This window comes from Aspergillus homomorphus (genome assembly GCF_003184865.1).
Source record: "Aspergillus homomorphus CBS 101889 unplaced genomic scaffold BO97scaffold_30, whole genome shotgun sequence".
NCBI lineage: Eukaryota > Fungi > Ascomycota > Eurotiomycetes > Eurotiales > Aspergillaceae > Aspergillus > Aspergillus homomorphus.
Window position 1 is genome coordinate 128,979 of NW_020291916.1, and position 16,341 is coordinate 145,319.

The 16,341-nt window shown below is 54.2% G+C and overlaps 5 protein-coding genes across 5 annotated transcripts; 3 read left to right on the top strand and 2 right to left on the bottom strand.

Moving 5' to 3' along the window:
* Window positions 1–972: 972 nt before the first annotated feature.
* On the top strand, window positions 973–2,367 carry BO97DRAFT_436140 (uncharacterized protein; the record flags this gene model as incomplete). Its single annotated transcript, XM_025697766.1, has 2 exons — window positions 973–1,554; window positions 1,609–2,367. 2 exons carry the CDS (start codon window positions 973–975, stop codon window positions 2,365–2,367), a joined length of 1,341 nt encoding a protein of 446 aa, XP_025549467.1.
* A 939-nt stretch (window positions 2,368–3,306) lies between these two features.
* BO97DRAFT_471802 (putative UDP-glucose:glycoprotein glucosyltransferase) lies at window positions 3,307–8,245 on the top strand. Its single transcript, XM_025700068.1, has 5 exons — window positions 3,307–3,680; window positions 3,756–4,109; window positions 4,164–4,995; window positions 5,044–5,304; window positions 5,358–8,245. The coding sequence occupies exons 1-5, from the start codon at window positions 3,532–3,534 to the stop codon at window positions 8,235–8,237; spliced, it is 4,476 nt and encodes a 1,491-aa protein (XP_025549468.1). The 5' UTR covers window positions 3,307–3,531; the 3' UTR covers window positions 8,238–8,245.
* A 263-nt stretch (window positions 8,246–8,508) lies between these two features.
* On the bottom strand, window positions 8,509–11,630 carry BO97DRAFT_141060 (MYB DNA-binding domain protein). The gene is made up of 2 exons (XM_025690098.1): window positions 11,537–11,630; window positions 8,509–11,313 (listed from the first exon to the last, which is right to left on the bottom strand). The coding sequence occupies exon 2, from the start codon at window positions 11,228–11,230 to the stop codon at window positions 8,747–8,749; it is 2,484 nt and encodes an 827-aa protein (XP_025549469.1). The 5' UTR covers window positions 11,231–11,313; window positions 11,537–11,630; the 3' UTR covers window positions 8,509–8,746.
* Window positions 11,631–11,944: 314 nt separating this feature from the next.
* BO97DRAFT_407014 (exosome non-catalytic core subunit RRP40) lies at window positions 11,945–13,015 on the bottom strand. The gene has a single exon (XM_025695555.1). The coding sequence runs from the start codon at window positions 12,875–12,877 to the stop codon at window positions 12,032–12,034; it is 846 nt and encodes a 281-aa protein (XP_025549470.1). The 5' UTR covers window positions 12,878–13,015; the 3' UTR covers window positions 11,945–12,031.
* Window positions 13,016–13,384: 369 nt separating this feature from the next.
* BO97DRAFT_407015 (ribosome-associated complex protein SSZ1) lies at window positions 13,385–15,789 on the top strand. Its single transcript, XM_025695556.1, has 5 exons — window positions 13,385–13,563; window positions 13,678–13,714; window positions 13,797–13,923; window positions 13,980–14,751; window positions 14,807–15,789. The coding sequence occupies exons 1-5, from the start codon at window positions 13,474–13,476 to the stop codon at window positions 15,473–15,475; spliced, it is 1,695 nt and encodes a 564-aa protein (XP_025549471.1). The 5' UTR covers window positions 13,385–13,473; the 3' UTR covers window positions 15,476–15,789.
* The last annotated feature ends 552 nt before the right edge of the window (window positions 15,790–16,341 follow it).

Here is a 16,341-nt window from a genome sequence, read left to right on the forward strand (position 1 = left end):
CACTCCTCCCCTCCCTCCCTCCCTCCTGCTTCTCCACTTCACTACTAGTCCCTCTCCTCCTCGTTCTTAAGTCCTCGACTAGTCCTCACTCTCCCTTCTCGATCGTCCTCCTTTGTTCCAGACATCATACCTTCCCTTCCCTATCTATCGATTCAATCCTTATCCCAGTGACACCCTCGCCTCCCCTTGTTCGCCTTCGTTCATTTCCATCCCCATCTACACTCTCTCAACTGATTTCCCTTCCTGTTGTCTTCAACAAGCTATCAGTCTATCTCTAAACCTCTTTTGTGACTCATCACAAGTTCAAATCAAAGAAGTACCTACCTAGAAGTCGAACTCTGCTCCAGCCAGCTTGGAGCTTCCGTCGCACGCATTTGTCTATTTTGTTTGCTTCAAAAGCATCCTTATCCGGGAACCCGATAGCCGCTTGTGCAACCGTCTCCCCATCTTCATCAATCCTTCCCTGTTGTCTGCCTCGGGATCTTTGCTCATCCTCGGCCTGTCCTTCGATTTCAACTTGCAATCTCGCCAAGAGCTTCACAAAGAAAGCTAAACGGCTTCCCTCAGTTCCCCCGCGCAACAAACCGCCAGCCCGACTGATCCCATAGGAACGGTTGCCCCTCACACATCAGAAACCGAAGGGATACCTGCTCCTGTCTCCCTAGCCAAGGAGACTTTACATCATCGATCGCTCGATCTCCAAGTGTATATTCGTGCTATGGAAAGACACGTTACACGCACTTGATGCCAGCCGTCATTGCGAGCAACACTTGCCCTTTTTGATCATCTGCACGAACCATCACGTCGCACACAAAACCCCCCTGACTACCCTCTTTTTTCCGACTGGTTTCTAGCCTTTTGGTTTTGAGGAAGTACTTTTATACCCGATCATCTCGTAGTTCCTCATCGATAGGAATTGTTCATCTATTTCACATTCATTTCTCGCCCACCTTGTCTCATCCTCCCGAAACAATGGCACGCACGGAAGAACCACTGGATGCGCCCGATGGGTCCGCCTTGACATGGATCTTCGATCATTGCCTTCGGTATCCCGGTACCTACGAGATCCCATTGCGTTCCATGTATGCGTTGAACTGCAACCCCACGAGACAACCGTCTTCCACTACCCGTCAGCCTGAAACAGCCTTTCACCGTCCGACCAATTCGTCCTCCTCTCAGGACTCGATGGACCTCGCTGCCGATTTCCGAGCTCAATTGAGCCATCAAATCTCCCGTTTACCTTCGCAGCCATGCAACCTGCCCCCCAGCTTCGTCACCTCCTTCGTGCGTCGCTGCTTCACTCCCCAATTGGAAGAGGTCGATTTCCCTCAGGCCTTGACTGCCTTGGATTACCTCAAAGACTTTGAGATTCGTCGTCGGAAGGAGGTTGCCGCCGCTCTGCAGCGGTTGGGCGTGGAGCCGGACGACGTGAAGGAAACATCCGCATTCGCTAAGAAGAATCCTGGCGTGATCGCCTGGCTCGAGTCGCTCAATGCTCAAGGTCGCCGCATCGAGGCTCTGTACACTCAAGTCTACGTCGGTCTCCGTCGCTGGGTATGTTTCTCGTCTCCTCTCCACCGCTATCGCTTACTGACGATGTTGCCTTAGACCCTGATCAATGAGATGTTGATGGAGCCTTTTAACAAGGCCAACTGTATTGCCATGCTCAATACATTGTTCCCCCCGGTCACAGACGCGACTGTACCCCCGACCTCCTACCTGACTCCTAACCACCTGAGGTCTCAGCGGGATGGTTTCTTCCGGTATATTGCAGCTGTGGGTCGCAATGGCCCGGATGTGCTCAATGACATCATTGCTCAGGGCGCCCAACCAGGAGATGACAATGGCTGGCCGGTGGTCCGAGACGTTCTCGATCGATACCTGCGTGCAGCGAATGACATTTACGATGACTGCAGCACGGTTACTGGTCTTGCTAGCTTTGCTAGCTTTGCAGAGGGCACGGAGTCTCAGCCTCGGGGTCACAAAGGTCGCAAGGTTGATTCCGGGATCAGTTTCGGCTCAGCGGAGAAGATCCTCGCCTCGGGTGGTGAGAGCAGCAAGGAGGCTGAGGATATTCTGGACAAGCCTCTTCCCCCACCCCCATCAACCAGACCCCCTCACAAGTCGGGTTCTACTCTGGAGCGGCTGACTCGGGAACTTCGCAAGCTGGGAGAATCCGGCAAGGTCAAGAGCCTCAAGAAGATGAGATCCACGAGTGCTCTGGCAGTCCGGTCGGACAATGTGCCCAGTCGCTCCGAAGAAGAATCAATCTTCGAAATTGATGAGATGAAGCGTAGGCGGCTTCTTTGGGAAGCGTCCAATCGCAAGAAAGCTCACTCGAAGCAGTCCAGCACGGGCTCGCGTTAAGAGCACACGTTGCCCCGGTACTACTATTCCACACTTATTTTCTCTTTCATTTTAGCGTTTCACCATATGCTTTTTTTTCCTTCACAAACCAAAAGCAGGAAAGACAAAAGCCTGGATGCTTTCAACACTGGTATGTGTTTGGAGTTAGTGTCATGTTGGCGTTCTTAGAAGGTCAAAGGTTTCAAAGGTTTCAGGAGGTGCATAAGGTTTACATAAGGTTTTTTCATTCGTGTTTTGAGTATGTCATATGATCTGAGTTGGCATAGATCAGATCCCGGCGTTCGGGATACGATCTCGCGAGAAGTTTGTTTCTCACTGGCATTGGGGAAGAGCAGAGTGTTCTGCAAAAAGGGAAGAAGGGAAAGAAAAGAAGCTCGAAATCCTGATTCGAGTAAATGATAATGACAATGTATCTAACGACGAAATGAAATTTCAAAGGATCACAATAATCTATCAACTTATCCTGCATTATGGCAGATGTTCACTGTCCTACGTTTTCTGATACCAACATTGTCAATGCCACCTCTATTCTTCCGCCGGCCTTGCTTGGCTACCAAAAGTGCCTGCAAACGATGCGTGACGCAAATGGTATTTTTGGGGGAGCTGTCTTCCCCATAGAAACTGGGCCTCCACGATGCGTTGCCTAATGAGCCTAATCTTGTGTGTGCTGCAGATGACTGTCATCTGCTACTGCATTCAGAGATGTGAGAATCTGAGCAAGCACCTAGCCACCTATCTTCAATCACTTCTCAGTCATCGGTACCTAGAAGACGGTTCAGTTGCAAGTTGCTGTATACAACTGCCAGTCAGTCAAACCCACCAATGACGGTGGTGGATAGAAGACACGGAAGTCCAGCGCATTGGGCCGCTGCGCCCGCCGTAGCAGCTATCTCCCTTCCGCGAAGTGGCCAGAACCCTTTGCGAGATGTAAGCGCTGCCCTTTGTTCCTCCTTTCGTCTGTTCCTCTGAAATTGAGGCTTGATTATACTCTCTTCTATAGTAAATTGATCGTCTGAAAGCTGGTCCTTTCATTGCTCTCCTTACCGCCGCTCCTCGAGCCTGGCTACCCCCCACCCGTGATGCCCGCTTGCTAGCTAGTTTACCGTGGAGTAGCTAGCTAGTCGACAATTTCAAAACACCTGGTATCTGCCACCAACTGCAGAGATGGTGTCTGGGTCGGCATTTGTCGCCTCATGGCGACTCACTTCCGTCGTCATAGCTTCTGCCTTATCTTGCTTGGTACACGCGACGCCGTCCGTTAACGTCGCTCTCCAAGCTTCGTTCGATTCAGCGCCTTATCTTATAGAGCTACTGTACGAGAGACCTGGCTCTTCCGATTACTTAACGCCTAACTACCGAGAGACATTCTTGCTGACTTTTGAATCAAGAGAAACCGCTGCAGAGGAAAACGCGACATCTTACTTCCCGTTACTTGACCGAATTGCCGATGGAGCTTTCGATGATGCGGCCACGGACAAAGAACTGTACGATCGGTTCTTGGAGGCGGTCCACACTGATGGCCACCTGAGAACCCCTGAAGCGCTATCCTCCTTCAAGCTGTCGTTGGCCATCCGATCCGCAAGTCCCCGTATTGCCGCACACTACCAGTACTACAATGCCTCTGTCCAGCAGTCTTTGGCGGCGGCGCAAGACGCAGTCTGCCCGGTCTGGGTCCATTCCGAGGGGAAGCAGTATTGCTCCTCTACTCTGGAACGCGCCCAGCAGGGTGTGATGGGGCCAAGGTGAGTGGTGCATGATTCAATCGTGATGTTCTCTGCTGAACGCTTCGGCTTTAGTGACCCGCCAGAACTTCCCTTCGATCGTGTCTTTGGGGATTCCTCTCTCCCACCAGCCATTCTCTATGCAGATGTGGCGTCTCCGATGTTCAAGGATTTTCATCAGTCCCTGACTGCTCTCGCCAAAGAAGGGCAGATCTCATATCGGGTGCGATACCGACCTCCGCAGCATTGGAGCTCGCGCCCGCTGTTCGTGTCGGGATACGGAGTCGAGCTCGCATTGAAGAGGACGGATTACATTGTCATTGACGACAGGGCTGCCGAGGAAAGAGGCGCAGACGGTTCCGACTCGAAGAAGTCGGTCGATATGGAGGGGGATGATTTGGATGATTTGAGACCCCTGTCTTCGTCCGAGGTATCACGGCTTGGACCGAGCACTGTCGGCTATGTGTTGGACAGCGAGAGTCCTCTGGAGACACTGGTCAAGCTCTCGCAAGACTTCCCCAAATACTCGGCTAGAATTGCCGCCTACAATGTCACACGCGAATTGTTGCAGGATATCCAGTCAAGCCGGCTGCGAATGCTTCCTCCAGGGCTCAACGCCTTGTGGATCAATGGCGTTCAGATCGATGCTCGACAGGTCGACGCATTCACTCTTCTGGATCACCTCCGCCGTGAAAGAAAGCTGATCGAGAAGTTCCGTACCCTCGGACTGTCGGCCAGCGAGTCTGTGGAGCTGTTGTCGCACAAATTCCTGGCAGCGGCAATGGCCCAGGATGGTCCTCAGCGGTACAATTACCGGGATGAGATTGAGGGTGGCGGTGTAATCATGTGGCTGAATGACCTCGCAAAGGATGCACGCTATGAATCATGGCCGAGCGACCTCGGTGGAGTAGGTACCTTTTCCTAGTCACGAGAACGCGATGCTAATGATTAATAGTACATGCAACGTGTTTTCCCCGGTCAATTGCCATCTGTTCGTCGTGAAGCTAACAATGTCGTCATCCCGGTCGACCTCACCAACGCGAATGACGCCACCCTCATCGTCAAATCCATCCAGGTCTTTGTGAAGAACAAGATCCCCGTGAGGTTCGGCTTGGTGCCGACAACTTCCTCCGCAGGATCTATTGCGCAGCTCAAAGTAGCTCACTATCTGCAAGATACCTTTGGTCTGTCTAGCTTGATGAGTTATCTGGAAGCGGTAAGACAAGTTTCAGAAGACGCCCCTCTACACGCTGTTAATGTTTCATGTAGTCACTTTCCAGGAACAAGCTGAGCTCTCCGGATAAGACGGCGTTCCAAACTGCCACTGCAGACCGAAACGTCCGCCCCGATAAGCAGCTCCTTACCTTGGATGAGGTGCTGAAGAACGATTCCTTGAACGCCACAGCAAGCAGGACTACGAATTATCTGAAACGTCTTGGCATCACTGATAAGGCATCACATTCGTTTGTGAATGGTGCTCCAATCGTTCGCAACGAGAATTGGGCTCAGGAACTGAGTGCCAGAGTCAGCCGCGATATCCAGGCAATTCAACAGCTGATCGCTGATGGTGCGCTTGACGAGGACACATGGCTACCCGGCCTTTTCCTCTCGGAGGCTTTCGATAGACGTAATCCTGTTATCGTTCCCGAAGATCCCAAGGATGTTCGAGTAGTAGATATGTCGCAGGTTGCAGAGGCGCATGGCGAGCTTCTTGGCCAAGTCCCTCGCATTGCATCGATCGAGAACGATGTTCTCTCCAGCAGCTATGTGATTATAGTGGGCGACTTCAATGATGAGTCCGGCTTCAAGATGTTGAGCGGAGCTCTCGAAAGCCTCAAGAACCACGGCGAAGCAGAAGTGTTACTCCTCCACAACCCCGGCGCAGACTCGTCTGTCTGGACTGGAGCCAACACTATTCACCGTTATCTGAAGAACCCTAAGACGAAGGAAGATGGGTTTGATGCCGCGCAACTTTTGGAGGAGCTCACGGGGACTGATTTATGGTCCCATAAACAAATTCAGGAGGTCGACGAATTCTGGGCTGCGCAGCGACCTTTAGTCAAAGACTTTGGACTTGCTTCTGGTGCAAGTGCAATCATCATCAACGGAAGGGTCGTTGAACTGCCAGCCGAGTTTGCGTTGACTTCGGTTGACTTGGACCAGCTATTGGCTTATGAGCGCCAGAAGCGTATTGCTCCTGTTGCCAAGGCGGCCAAAGCATTGGGTTTCGATGCAAAGCTCAGGGATCCTCTTGCCTTTGCCAAGCTTACTTCCCTCACGGCCTCTTCTACTGTCTCCGATGTACCAGAGGGTATTTACGAGTCGACACCTGACATCCGTGTTAACTTATTCGAGCGATGGGACAAAGCTCGTTCAGCCGTAACAGTCTCGAACTCGGAAGATCCTGCTATCACAATCGTGGCCTCTATCGATCCGACATCTGAAGTCGCTCAGAAGTGGCTGCCCATCTTGAAGGTGCTGTCGGAACTGGCCAACGTCAGAATGCGCCTCGTTCTGAATCCCCGCGACGAATTGCAAGAGCTTCCCACTAAGCGATTCTATCGCTATGTGCTGGACTCGGAGCCGTCCTTCAGCGAGGATGGATCTGTCGCTCACCCTGCAGCGTCTTTCTCCGGTGTTCCTGCGGAAGCACTTCTCACATTAGGCATGGATGTTCCGTCATCATGGCTCGTGGCTCCTAAAGACTCCGTTTACGATCTTGACAACATCAAGCTGAGCTCGGTGAAGGAGGGCTCAGATGTGGACGCAATCTACGCTTTGGAGCACATCCTGATTGAAGGCCACTCACGGGATCTCACTACCAAGACGCCACCGAGGGGAGTGCAGCTCATTCTGGGCACTGAGGAGAACCCCCAACTCTCCGATACCATCATCATGGCCAACCTAGGCTACTTCCAGTTCAAAGCACAGCCGGGCCTCTGGAAGATCAACCTCAAACCCGGTCGCAGCGAGCGGATCTTCCAGCTTGACAGCCTCGGGAACGAAGGCTACATCCTTCATCCCAACGATGACACCAGCAACGAGGTCGCCCTCCTCTCCTTCCAAGGCAAGACTCTCTTCCCCCGCCTCTCCCGCAAGAAGGGTCAAGAAATGGAAGACGTGCTGGAGACGGGTGTCAAGTCCGGCAGCGCCATGGAGTACGTATCCAAGGGCCTCAACTTTGCCTCGGACATTCTCTCTAGTGTGGGAATCAACAGCTCCCCCAAAGATGTCTCCGCCGGCAAACAAGCGGACATCAACATCTTCTCCGTGGCGAGTGGCCACCTCTACGAGCGCATGCTCAACATCATGATGGTGTCGGTCATGCGCAACACCAAGCACAGCGTCAAGTTCTGGTTCATCGAGCAATTCCTCTCCCCGTCGTTCAAGGCTTTCCTCCCGCACCTGGCGGCCGAGTACGGCTTTTCTTACGAGATGGTAACATACAAATGGCCGCACTGGCTGCGGGCCCAGACCGAGAAGCAGCGCGAGATCTGGGGTTACAAGATTCTATTCTTGGACGTGCTCTTCCCCCTGAGCCTGGACAAGGTCATCTTCGTCGACGCGGACCAGATCGTGCGCACGGACATGTACGACCTCGTCTCGCTGGACCTGGAGGGCGCGCCGTACGGCTTCACGCCGATGTGCGACTCGCGCCACGAGATGGAAGGCTTCCGGTTCTGGAAACAGGGCTACTGGAAGAATTTCCTGCGAGGCCAGCCGTACCACATCTCGGCGCTGTACGTGGTCGACCTCAGCCGCTTCCGCGCCCTGGCCGCCGGCGACCGCCTGCGCGGCCAGTACCAGATGCTCTCCGCCGACCCGGGCAGCCTGAGCAACCTCGACCAGGACCTGCCCAATCACATGCAGCATCACATCCCCATCAAGAGCCTGCCGCAGGAGTGGCTGTGGTGCGAGACCTGGTGCTCCGACGAGTCCCTCGGCCAGGCCCGCACGATCGATCTGTGCAATAACCCGCTGACCAAGGAGCCGAAGCTCGAGCGCGCCAGGAGACAGGTCCCCGAGTGGACGGTGTACGATGAGGAGATCGCCGCCCTGGAGAACAGGGTGAGGCTGGAGACGGTGCAGGATGAGGTGCCGGTGTCTGCTTCTGGGACTGGGGCAACCTGGGATAAAGATGAGCTTTAGATGTCGTCTGTTTATATTGTATAGCCATGTAGCATCCATCCATCTTTCCTTCCTTTCAATTTCATATAAGTGACTATCTTTGTGATGATGTTTTGTACGGTTGCGCATAGATGCGGTTCAATGATCTCATATAACACTCTTTCCGGTGGGAGACCGCCTTTCTCCGACCTAGGGCTATTATACCGCAGTACCTAGTACCCTCCAAAGCACATCTACTCTCAACACATAAATCTACGCACTACAAATTCTGAAGCCCGAAGGAACGATGAAATTGCCTCATCTTATCACTCATATCAGAGAATCAACAATTAACAGGAAACAACAATCAAATCAAATAAATTCATCGCTCCCTCTCCCTTCTCCTCCCCCTCTCCTCCTCATCATTCTTCTCTCAGCATTCTCCCGACACTCCTTATCATGTAGCACCGCAACAAGATCCACAGTAGATAGCACAACCCAGCCCTCTCTTTCTTACACACCCAAACAGCCTCAACCTATTAACTAACGCCTCACTCATCATCATCCTCATCATCCTCATCCTCCGACGAAGAAGAAGATTCCTCCTGCGCCCGCTTCTTCGCATCAGCAACGATGTCAATCAAGGTATTCGCACTGGGAGTCTTAAGTTTGCTATTCGCCTGACGGAGACTAGCGGCCTTTAATTCTTTGAGGGATGCGCGTTGGCTTAAAGGTTGGGAGGGTTGGGAGCTTGAGCCGAAGGATGGACGCGTGGGGAAGGTTGGACGACGGGGTTGTTGCTCTTGCTTGGTTTGCGCGGAGGCTGCTTCTTCTTCTTCTTCGTCCGAGGAGGAGGTGTCGTCTTCTTCGGGTTCGGGCGCGGGATTGGAGCGGGTGGAGCGGGTGGTTCTTGTGGGTGCTTGTTGGTGCATGGAGGTGATGTTGCGCTTCGTGGTCGTGGTGGTGGTTGATCCCGTGGGTTTGCGGGTGTTGGTGTTGTTGGAGGAGGAGGATGGTGGTGGTTGTAGTGGGGTGGTTTGCGTGGGTGGTTTGGCTGGCCAGTCGCCGCCTGTGCTGCTTGTTTCGCTGCCTCCTTCTTCTTCGTCATCTTCGGCTTCGGAGGAGGAAGAGGAGACGGAGGCGGTTGGGGAGGGAGATTTTCTGGTTTTGATTGTCGTCAATGGGCTCCGGGGCTTGTTGTCTTGTTGCTGGTGCGACGACTTCGTGGCGCTGGGGGATGTGACTTTGGAACCCGGGAGTCCGGCCTTTCTTCCGCTCGGCGGCGTTGCGTAGTTCTCCTCCTCCTCCCCTTCCTCCTCGTCGTCGTCTTCGCTCTCGCTCTCGGTTGCGGCCTCGTCGTCCAGGAGGTTGAGGTTGGGCTTGATGTCGCGCTTGGAGTGAGGGCTGGGCGACTCCTCTGGCTCCGACTCGCTTTCTGCGGCATACTCCTGCTTGATGACCGGGTCAGCGGGCTCGTCGTCGGACTCGGCCTCATCGGTAGAGGATTCCGCGACGGAGTCCTCGCGTGAGTCGGTCGTCGTGATGTGACGCACGGCGCCGCTGGGCTGCTTGGATGGGGGTGGCAGGTCGGCATCATCCGGCTCCGGGGAATGCCGTTCATGCTTGATAGGGACTGTGGGCTCGGCGGATTCGTCTTCGCTTTCCTCTTCCTCTTCCTCCTCCTCTTCCTCCACCTCGTCTTCTTGCGCGTGTTTCTCCTTCTCTGTCGTCCGCGGTTCTTGGTTCGCGTCTTCATCTTCCGACCCCACGAACTCATTGCTCTTGAATGTCTGGTTCTTAGGGGTACTCTTCTCCTGCGATTTGTTATAACGATGGCGGCGTGGCTTTGTGGTCGCCGGGTCAAAGAACGCATCAGGATTGCCCATAGAGCGCTGGGCCATGACCTTGAACCGCAGTTTCCGCCACTTGTCCGCACACTGCTGGCGGGAGCGGCAGTTATTCATTCGGTCGCTGATCGGGCCCCAGGCAATCGAGAATTCGTCCATTTCGTAGATATCCCGGCCAACATTCTCCCCGGCGGCTTTCATGGCATGCCATGCGGCTTGCACGGCCTCCAGCAGGGCTCGGACTTCCTCCTCTTTCCAGGACCCATGGTTCATGGTGCGACGGTGCTGCAGGCGGTTCTTCCACCGCTGGACGACATCGTCATCGCTGCGGCCGAGCATCCTCGCAATGTAAGCCCACCGCGCCCCGTGTAGTCTGTGGAGCGAAACGAGCTCCTCATCCTGCTCGTGAGTCCATTGGTGGGGCTTCTGGCTCGAGCACTGGAAATGGCGCCGCATGAACCGGTAGATGGATCTTTTGTCGCGGTTCGGGAGAGTCTCGTAGACTCTCTTCCAGAACTCCGACTTCGTGATGATGTCGTTGTGCACGGGCCAATCCTGGCGGTCGCGATCCGAATGCTGCACCATGCTGTCGAACACATCCGCAACCTGACCGTGGGTGGTACAGAATTCCAGCTTGAAGGCCTCCAGCTTCTCGATCTCGTCTGCCTCAAAAAAGCCCTTCTTACCGTTGGTCTCCTCATAGTCGCGGCGACCCTTCTTCGTAGAATTCAACGCGGAGGATTCTCGGGTTGTATCTTTGGACCAAGGGGTCGAGACTCTAGTGCCTGTCTGATCGGCATCTTCCATGGGCTGGTCCTGATCCTTGCGAACGGACATGGTCTCGCCCGTGATAGCTGGATCAATGGGGATCTCGGGTTGGGGAGTCTCTGGCACCGGGGGAGGCGCATGGTGACCATCGGCAGAGGCAGGGTTCCGCTTCGCGGAGACCGGACTGCTGACGTAGGGGAGCTCCTCGGACTCCTCGCGTGTTTCTCTGTGGTTTCGCTTCTTCTTGCTCGACGATTCACTGCCCAGCTTCTTGCGCTTTGAAGGGTGCGTGGCTGAGTCGGTGAGCGGTGTCGCGACGAGAGGCGTCTGGGGGGACTGAGGCACAAAGCCAACTCTCCCTGCGGCATTGGGGGTGGCATTCAAGCCCGTGCCGGTTCTCTTGCGCTTGGCGGACGCCATCTGAGCATCCGATTGCAGGACCTTTCTGGCTTGGCTGAGGATAGACGTGGGAAGTGGAGGGCTCGAGGCGATGTCGACACTGTCTAGTCGATCAGGAAATCAGGTCAGTCAGCTTCAGCTGGAATTTTGACTACTGCAGAACCATGAGGGGGCGCGCGATTTTTCCTGATCATATTGAATAGACCGAATTCATTCACTAGCAGCTACATACCCTCGTTGAGTCCGTTGGTAGTATCAGCAGCAGGTTGGGAGGAGGAGAGACCCATCGTGTAGGGCAGGGAAATCAGAGGGAAGAAAAAGACTGACCAGTTGGCAGATATTTTTATCAGACGCTTCGAGTAGACTTGCGAGGGCGGGGCGGGCGGTGAACAAGGAGCAACAATAATTGAGGAGGATGACAGGGATGGAAGTGGAAGAGAGGAACCTTACAGGCAAGGTTGGAATTTTGGGGAGGGGGATTTACTGACAGTTTCCCCAAGAATGGTAAGGGAAAACTTCCGGGGTGAAGCTTTTTTGATCAACAGCGACGAAGAGGAAGACGCGGGCGGGCGCCAACTTTCGCGGTCCACTTAAGCTTCTATTTTTTTTCGCAACTCAGGCGGTCAACCCCAACTCCTTCAATCCCGCAGTTTCGACCCGTGCATTGGATTGTTACCACAACTGTAGATAGCGTAAACAGGAAAACAGTTGTGACACTACACAAATAGTATTAGAGGGGCTCGAAACTAACACCAAATCTATCGTAACACCGGACAGAACCAGAAATACTCGTAACACACATCGATAAGGCCATGATTTTTTTTACACTTCGATCTTCAGCTCCCGCAAGACTCGCGACACCAACTTCTTCTGGTCTGCGGGATTTAAATCATGCTCGTCAATCGTGGTCAAACAGCGGCCAATTGCTACCGTCGCCTTGACAGCGACATCCCCCGAGTTCGAACAATCCACCCACACCTTGCCATTCCTGCCAATCGCGATCTCGAACCCGCCGGCCTTCTCCAGCTTCTTGCCCAGTTCATCCAACACCACCAACCCGGCCACCCCATCCTGCTGCTCCCCCGTCGACGAGCTGGCTCGCATCAATCGAGACGCCATGCCCGTCGAGATATCAAACACCATCCCCCCATTCAACGGGCCCAGACCGCCCGGTTCCGCTCTGCCCGTTGCCGGGTTCACGCACGCCAGCTCGACCTCCGCGCCTGCCCCGAGGCCAATGGACAGGACCCGCGCATACACCAGATCGCCCTGCTTCAACATGGGCCGGGTTTTCTTCGTGGCCCCTTCGAAGGACAACTGCCCCAGCACCGCGTGAGGCGCTTGCGGCGTGATCATGCAGTGGAAGTAATCCGGGCTGGAGTGGTGGATCTGCGCGATCACCAGGTCGTTGGCGGTCGGGATGTAGCGGCGGTGCGGGAAGGAGAGGATCGAGAGGGCGTTCCGCTTGGTGTCTGTGGAGAGAATCCCGGCCTGCGTGGCGGTAAGGACGTGGCTAGGCGCTTGTGTCGACGAGCTGCTCGTCGTCGTAGGATGCGGTTGCGAGAGCAAACGGAGACCGGCGCCCAACCTCAACGGCGCGGAACTGCTGGCCGGGAGGTATTCGGAGGGCACTTCGTCGCCCGGGAGGAGGACTAGTGGCGATGACATGATGTGAATATTGTCTTCTCGCGAATTCAGATTGTCGCGGGGATGAGTTGAATGGAAGAAAGAGTGTCGAGGGAGGGAGGGAGGTTTGGCTGTTGAATGAGTCTTGCCCGCATTCTGCAAAAAGGAAGCGCAAATCGTCTACGGCTTATCGCGGTCAGTCTTATCTGCACGTGACGCGGTGTTCTTCAGGTCTGGGTTGTAAGTTGACATGCAGTTGACCGGTCAAGTCATGCTGAACTGGGAATCTGGGCCTTGAATTTATTATAACTCACTAGCTTATTTATCTCCAGGTGGAAGACTTAAAATCCTGGAACATGCTACTAACCTTTGTGTTATCATGCCGATGAGCACTCGCGGTGGCTGCCGCACCGCCACACTCACTATCGATAAGCACCAGCCACATCTGCCCGCCAATTGCAAACGAGCCAAATTTTTTTTCCTCGGGGCGAAGGAAAGCGGCGCGGGAACAGCCTCAATTATTATTCCCTCTCTCTTCTTCTTCCGTTCTCTCTTTCTCCATCTCCGTCTTCCTTTGGGATCGCTGCTCTTTTCCTTCCTCCCTTTCTCTTCTCCGTTTTTCCAACACACTTCACAAAATGAGCTCCGAGACTAACGGCGCTGCCGAGAGATTCGCCATTGGTATCTCCTTTGGCAACTCTTCCAGCTCTATCGCCCGCCTCAACCCTGTATGTTGGACCTGGCTTTGAACTATTCGACTTCGTCATCTATCCCCTCAAACTCAATCAGACCCTCATGCGCGCAATGTCATCGAGCGTGATGCTAATCGTGTCGTCTTATAGGAGGGCAAGGCTGAAGTTATCGCCAACGAGGAGGGAGGTCAGTTCTTCACTCTTCCCATTCCGCTCACCAGTCTTGGTAGCGCATTGCTCTGAAAGATCATGGGCTCACCGCCGTACAGACCGTCAAATCCCTACCGCTCTTTCCTACATCGATGGCGAGGAGTACCACGGTACCCAGGCCAAGGCCCAGCTTATCCGCAACTCCCAGAACACTGTTGCATACTTCAGAGATTACCTTGGCAAGGAGTAAGATATCACGCTCTAATTTCAAGTAGAACGAAATTTGCTGACCAACTCCCTAGCTTCAAGTCGATAGACGCCACCCCCTGCCACAACTCCGCCCACCCCCAGCAGCACGAGGACACCGTTGCTTTCACCATCCGCGATACCACCAGCGAAACCCCCAGCACTGTTACCGTTTCTGAGATCGCTACCCGCCACCTGCGCCGTCTCAAGCAGTCTGCCTCCGACTACCTTGGTAAGGAGGTCAACGCTGCCGTTATCACTGTTCCCACCGACTTCAACGATGCTCAGCGTGAGGCCCTGATCGCCTCTGCCAACGCGGCCGGCCTCGAGGTTCTTCAGCTCATTCACGAGCCCGTCGCTGCTGTCCTGGCTTACGATGCTCGCCCCGAAGCTGTCGTGACTGACAAGCTTACCGTCGTCGCCGACCTCGGTGGCACTCGCTCCGATGCCTCCGTCATTGCCTGCCGTGGCGGTATGTACACCATCCTGGCCACTGCCCACGACTACGAGTTGGGTGGTGCCACCTTGGACAAGATCGTAATCGACCACTTCGCCAAGGAGTTCATCAAGAAGCACAAGACCGACCCCCGCGAGAACGCTCGTGGTTTGGCTAAGCTCAAGCTTGAGGGTGAGGCTACCAAGCGTGCCCTCAGTCTGGGTACCAACGCCACCCTCAGCATCGAGAGTCTTACCGATGGAATTGACTACGGTTCCACCATCAACCGCACTCGCTATGAGCTCCTGTCCGGCAAGGTCTTTGCTCAGTTCACCGGCTTGATCGAGCAGGTTGTCAAGAAGGCTGGCCTGGACGTTTTGGACATTGATGAGGTTTGTAACCCCGCTCGTTTGCCTGTCTGGCCTTGCCTCTAACGCTTAATCTAAGGTCATCTTCGCCGGTGGTACCTCCCACACTCCCAAGATCGCCCAGTTGGCCCGCAACATCTTCTCCGAGAAGACTGCCATTCTTGCTCCCTCCACCTTCACTGCTGCCATCAACCCCTCTGAGCTCGCCCCCCGTGGTGCTGCCATCCAGGCCTCTCTCATCCAGGAGTTCGACAAGGAGGACATTGAGCAGTCCATCCACCCCGTGGTTACCGCCACCCCTCACCTCCAGAACGCCATCGGTGTTGAGGTCACCTCCGGCGATGCCGTTGACTTCAAGGCCCTCCTTCACGTCGAGACCGCTCTCCCTGCTCGCCGTCTCGCTCAGTTCGCTGCCCCCAAGGAGGGTGGTGACGTTCTGATCCGCGTCTGCGAGGGTGCCCGCGAGATCAAGGTCACCAAGCCTGAGCCCAAGCCCAAGGAGGAGAAGACTGAGGCCGACGAGGATGACTCCGACTTTTCTGACTCCGATGACGAGGAGGAGGAGACCCGTGAGATCGTCTGGAAGACCGAGAAGCCCATTGCCGAACTGGCTGTCAAGGGTGTCAAGGCCGGTAGCAAGGTCGAGCTCATGATCCACGTTGATGCCGACCTTGGCCTGCAGATCACCGCTCGGGAAGTCGGCGGCCAAAGCGCCGTCCGCGGTGCTGTCGAGGCCCCCAAGGCCTAGATCGCCGTTCACTGAGTTATGAATCTGTTACCAAAATATTTACGTCGCATCTTCTGCATGAATTGATTTAGAATCTCACTTGCTTGGTTTTGACCTGTCGGATATTACCCATTTTCCTTTTACCTGGTTTCTCTCCCGCAAAAAGCTTACGAACCACGTCTCGAAATCTCCATCAGTTCCCATTCTGAAGAGGCACTAATCCTGTGTTCTTGCTCTGCTATGACATTTTGATGACGAATGTATCCACGAAGGCTTCTGAAAAGTTTATATAGAGAACTGCAATGACGCGGAATAGAGAAAGATAGATTTTGCGGATATCCTGACAGGTTGTGAGTAGATTTCTTGGATACGGAGACTGAGTGTGCACGGGTAGTGTAGTTGATTGTGGCGGTCTGGGATGCTGTTTCCGAGCTCCTGACAATGTTGAAGATCTATAGAGCCTTATTCGTCCTCTCCCAAGACTTTGTTGCAGAGCTCTACTCTGCATCTGCCCATTAGAAGTAGGACGGCCTGGTACTCACCTACCCGGCCAAGTCTTTGGCATCCGGTCACGTTATTCTGCTACTAGGCAATGCTGTGTTATCCAAGTGACTATGTTGTTTTGGGGGGGGGGATGCAAAGACTACTTGTCTACTGTATATGTGAAAAGCTAGTTATTACATCGAGCTTTCTTTCTGCTTTGATGCCCATAGATTGGATCAGAATCATCCTGTCCACCTAAGATTCAGTAGTATGAATTTTCATATCGCGGAACAAAGCCGGGCTCAAAAGCGAAAGAATCGAAACAAACGTCTGCTCTGCTTAGTGCCATGCTCTCGTCTTCTCTACTCAGACAGGCAAAGCCTCACGCTGCCCCGTAAGAACCC

Excerpts from the sequence above, each read along its gene's own strand:
- BO97DRAFT_141060 (XM_025690098.1), bottom strand. The coding sequence starts at position 11,230 with ATGGCGTCCGCCAAGCGCAAGAGAACCGGCACGGGCTTGAATGCCACC.
- BO97DRAFT_407015 (XM_025695556.1), top strand. The coding sequence starts at position 13,474 with ATGAGCTCCGAGACTAACGGCGCTGCCGAGAGATTCGCCATTGGTATC. Across the intron at positions 13,924-13,979 it reads AGAGATTACCTTGGCAAGGA|CTTCAAGTCGATAGACGCCA; the intron begins GTAAGATATCAC and ends CCAACTCCCTAG. Across the intron at positions 14,752-14,806 it reads ACGTTTTGGACATTGATGAG|GTCATCTTCGCCGGTGGTAC; the intron begins GTTTGTAACCCC and ends GCTTAATCTAAG.
- BO97DRAFT_471802 (XM_025700068.1), top strand. The coding sequence starts at position 3,532 with ATGGTGTCTGGGTCGGCATTTGTCGCCTCATGGCGACTCACTTCCGTC. Across the intron at positions 4,110-4,163 it reads CAGGGTGTGATGGGGCCAAG|TGACCCGCCAGAACTTCCCT; the intron begins GTGAGTGGTGCA and ends CTTCGGCTTTAG. Across the intron at positions 4,996-5,043 it reads GGCCGAGCGACCTCGGTGGA|TACATGCAACGTGTTTTCCC; the intron begins GTAGGTACCTTT and ends AATGATTAATAG.
- BO97DRAFT_407014 (XM_025695555.1), bottom strand. The coding sequence starts at position 12,877 with ATGTCATCGCCACTAGTCCTCCTCCCGGGCGACGAAGTGCCCTCCGAA.